Source organism: Scyliorhinus torazame, chromosome 2, assembly GCF_047496885.1.
Source record: "Scyliorhinus torazame isolate Kashiwa2021f chromosome 2, sScyTor2.1, whole genome shotgun sequence".
Classification (NCBI taxonomy): domain Eukaryota; kingdom Metazoa; phylum Chordata; class Chondrichthyes; order Carcharhiniformes; family Scyliorhinidae; genus Scyliorhinus; species Scyliorhinus torazame.
This window is the reverse complement of record NC_092708.1, coordinates 246,580,470-246,584,350: the sequence shown is the minus strand read 5'-3', so window position 1 is coordinate 246,584,350 and position 3,881 is coordinate 246,580,470. Positions and strand designations below refer to the sequence as shown.

General features: G+C 55.3%; 1 protein-coding gene across 1 annotated transcript; it reads left to right on the top strand.

Moving 5' to 3' along the window:
• Nucleotides 1-1,410: 1,410 nt before the first annotated feature.
• Nucleotides 1,411-2,100, top strand: drap1 (DR1-associated protein 1 (negative cofactor 2 alpha)). The gene has a single exon (XM_072495084.1). It carries the CDS (start codon nucleotides 1,448-1,450, stop codon nucleotides 2,093-2,095), a length of 648 nt encoding a protein of 215 aa, XP_072351185.1. The 5' UTR covers nucleotides 1,411-1,447; the 3' UTR covers nucleotides 2,096-2,100.
• The last annotated feature ends 1,781 nt before the right edge of the window (nucleotides 2,101-3,881 follow it).

The window sequence follows — 3,881 nt, the reverse complement described above, 5'->3', positions numbered from 1 at the left end:
CGAAAAGGCAGGCCGTCTCGTGCCCGTTGATCTGGACGGTCACCGTGGACTTCACGAGGTGGTGCTACCGGGACTGGTCGAGTGTGACGGAGGTGAGTGTCGGAAGGCGGTCGGTAGGCTGGTCGGAGGTGGCGGCGGCCAGCGGACGGTCGGGTGAGCAGGGCTCCCGGGAGGCCGTGGAGTGGTCCCAAGATGGCGGCCCCCATGAGTCGCCCGTGGCAGGTGAGGTGCAAGATGGCGTCCAAGATAGTGGCCCCCGTGGGTCGCACGTGGTGGGTGGGGTGTAAGATGGCATCCAAGATGGCGGCCCCCGTGAGTCGCACGTGGCGGGTGAGGTGTAAGATGGCGTCCAAGATGGTGGCCCCTGTGGGTTGCACGTGTCGGCTGAAATTAAAGACAGCGGCGCCCATGGGTCGCACATGGCGGGTGGCGCGGTAGCTGGGTGTCGCCCCGACAGGCAGCAGGCAGCACTGCTGGGCCTAGAAGATTTAGGGGGGGGGTCGGGCCTGGCAGGCTTTTGCAAAGTGTCCCTTCTACCCACAGCCGTTACAGTTCATGTTCCGTGCTGGGCAGCGTTGTCGGGGGTGATTACTCTGGCTGCAGAAGTAGCACTTCGGGCCTCCAGCGTTGGCGGGCCGCTGCGCGGCGCAGGCTTGCGTCGCACCTGGGTCGGTTGGTGGCTGCGCCCACGAGGCCCATGAGGGTGCCGCACGGTCGGAGGTGTAGGACATAGTTCGAGTGCATGCTCGCGACATAGGTGTCCCTGATCAGCAGCTCCGCGTTGCTGGATAGCCGATATCGCCTGGCAGTCACAGTTCCGGCAGAGGATGCGCAAGGCACACAGGAATTCCGCGAGTGATTCCCCAGGGCGTTGGCGTCTCGTGGCAAGGAGGTGCCTAGCATATACTTGGTTAACGGATTTCACAAAATGTCCCTTTAGCAGCGTTATTGCCTCCATGTACGAGAGGGCGTCCCTGATGAGGTTAAAGACTCTTGGGCTCACCAGTGCATGGAGGACTTGCTTCTTCTGGAGGTCTGTGAAGTCTTCGTTGAAAGATGCAATGTACGCCTCGAAGCAGCTTAGCCAGTGTTCAAACGTCTCTGTAGCGTCAGCTGCTTGTGGGTCCAGTTGCAAGTGATCAGGCTTGAGTGAGGAGTTCATCTTGAGTGAAGAGTCCATCGTTAGACGTTTAGTGTATTAAATTGATACACCATCAATAATAGACGACGAGTGATAAACGTAACTGAGGCTTTAATATACTAAACAGCAAGCCTCCTGTTGGGTCCAGAGGCGGAGACTTGCCACTTTTTACAGCAGCCTGAGGGGCGGAGCCACAAGCGGAGCCAGCCTGGACAAGCTCAGGCATGTACAATACAGCACAGGGAAGGTCACTGAAAAAAAACCCATCCTGGTGGAGGGGGGAAAAATCAACAAAAATACCCGGAGATGCCGTCAAAGAAAAAGAAATATAACGCCCGGTTCCCCCCGGCCAGAATTCAGAAGATCATGCAGACGGACGAGGACATTGGGAAATTCGCTGCCGCCGTCCCTGTGATAATCTCTCAAGCGCTGGAACTCTTCCTGGATTCCTTACTGACCAAGGCCTGTCATGTGACCCAATTGCGGAACGCCAAGACCATGACGACATCTCACCTTAAACAGTGCATCGAGCTTGAACAGCAGTTTGATTTCCTGAAGGACCTGGTTGCCTCTGTGCCGGACATGCAAGGGGAAAACGAGGACAATCACATGGAGGGAGACAAGGCCCCTCAAAGGGGGAGGAAGCCAGGGTCGGGACAGAGAAACACAAATGGAGGGGTGGGGTCCAAAGTAAAGGACAATAAACAATCCAGCACCGAATCAGAACAGGAGGACGAGTCCGAGGAATGCGAGATGGACGAGGAGGAGATGTCCCGGTCGAGCACGGACAAGCCCGGGGACCCAATTCAGAGCCCTCTGTCTCTCTTCAGCACTCCGCTACCAACCCTGCCCATGCCCATGTGTTCCCCGGTGATGAGCAACCTGCCAATGCCAGCGCCCGCCCCGATGGCTTGCAATGAAGACGGCAAGGAAGACGACGATTATGATTCTTAGCTTTGTGTTTTCGTTCCTTACTTCTGGCGACATGGCGAGGATGTAGTGGGGCTTTTATTTCGTGTGAGCGCGCGCGTGTGTGCCTGTGTGTGTGTATACGCCTGTGTGTGCGCGTGTGTGTACGCCTGTGTGTCTGTGGAAGTGTGCGCGCGTGTGTGCCTGTGTGTGTGTGTACGCCTGTGTGCGCATGCGCGCATGTGTGTGTACGCCTGTCTGTGCGCGTGCGTGCGCGTGGACGCCTATGTGCGTGTGTGTGTGCATGTGTGTACGCCTGTGTGTCTGTGGAAGTGTGCGCGTGTGTGTGCCTGTGTGTGCGTGTACACCTGTGTGTGTGTGCGCGCACGCATGTGTATGCCTGTGTGTGTACTCCTGTGTGTGTGTGAGGGCGCGTGCATGTGTGTACACCTGTGTGTGTGTGAGGGCGCGCGCGTGTGTGTACACCTGTGTGTGCGTGCGCCTGTTCTCTTTCGAGATTTATTTTTTCACATCAAGTCACTTGAGAGATTCCTCTCGCCTCTTGCGTTGTTTTATTTACTGCGTCCCAGTGGCACTTCTTAAACCATTTTATCCTCTCATTGTGTCCATAGTGTGCACGGAACGTCCCCCTACCCCCCTCCCAACGCAGTCCTCCGCAATCCCTCCCTTCCAAAAGGAATAAACGGATTGAGAGAGAAGTTGCTAACAGCTGGGTGAGATGGGTCTCGCACTGGTGCTGATGTCACCGCCAGCTTCGGTATTATTTTTAATTTTAGCGAAATGCGAAATAAAATTTGCGGTCAAAAGTAAATACAGCACAGTGAATATAAGACAATAACGTGGTTTACCACAATGGGTATGGGTCAGAGCACAGGAGTCCCTTCGGGAATCGGATGTATTTAAGACACTAAAAGATTTGTTTCTTAGGGGTTGGTTTGCAGGTCTGAAGGAGCTGGAAGCGAAGTATAGGCTGGAGCAGGGGGAAATGTTTAGATACATACAGGTGTGAGATTTTGCCAGAAAGGAGATAGAGCTTCCCGGTGGAGCCAGCCTCCACATTGCTGGAGGAGGTGCTGACAACAGGGAGACTGGAGAAGGGGGCACTGTCAGCGGTTTACGGAGCTATTTTGGAAGAGGACAAGGCACCACTGGAAGGGATCAAAGCAAAGTGGGAGGAAGAGTTGGGAGAGTATATGGAGGAGGGGGTCTGGTGTGAGGTGCTCCAGAGAGTGAATACCTCCACCTCGTATGTGAGGTTGGGGCTGATACAGCTGAAGGTGGTATACAGAGCACACCTCACGAGGGCGAGGATGAGCCAATTCTTTGAAGAAGTAGAAGATGTGTGTGAGTGTTGCGGAGGGTGGCGGGGGGCGGGGGGGGGGGGGGGGGGGGTGGCGCGCTAATCCCGTTCATATGTTTTGGTCCTGTCCAAAGCTAGAGGATTACTGGAAGGAGGTTTTTAGGGTAATTTCTAAAGTGGTGCACCTGGGAGGTCATATTCGGGGTGTTGAACCAGCCAGGGTTGGAAACGGGTACGGAGGCAGATGTTGTAGCCTTCGCTTCGTTGATCGCCTGAAGGCGGATCCTGAGAGCAACCTCCCCACCCTGTGCCCTGGCGTGGCGGGGGGGACCTGTTGGAATTCTTGACTCTTGAGAAGGTTAAGTTTGAACTGAGGGAAAGGATGGAGGGTACTACAATTCATGGGCACTATTCATCATGCACTTTCAAGACCTGGATAACATCGAACATTAGTTGGGGGGTGGGTGGGAGGGTTGGGGGGAGGGGGGCAGTGTGTGTTGATGGTGACTA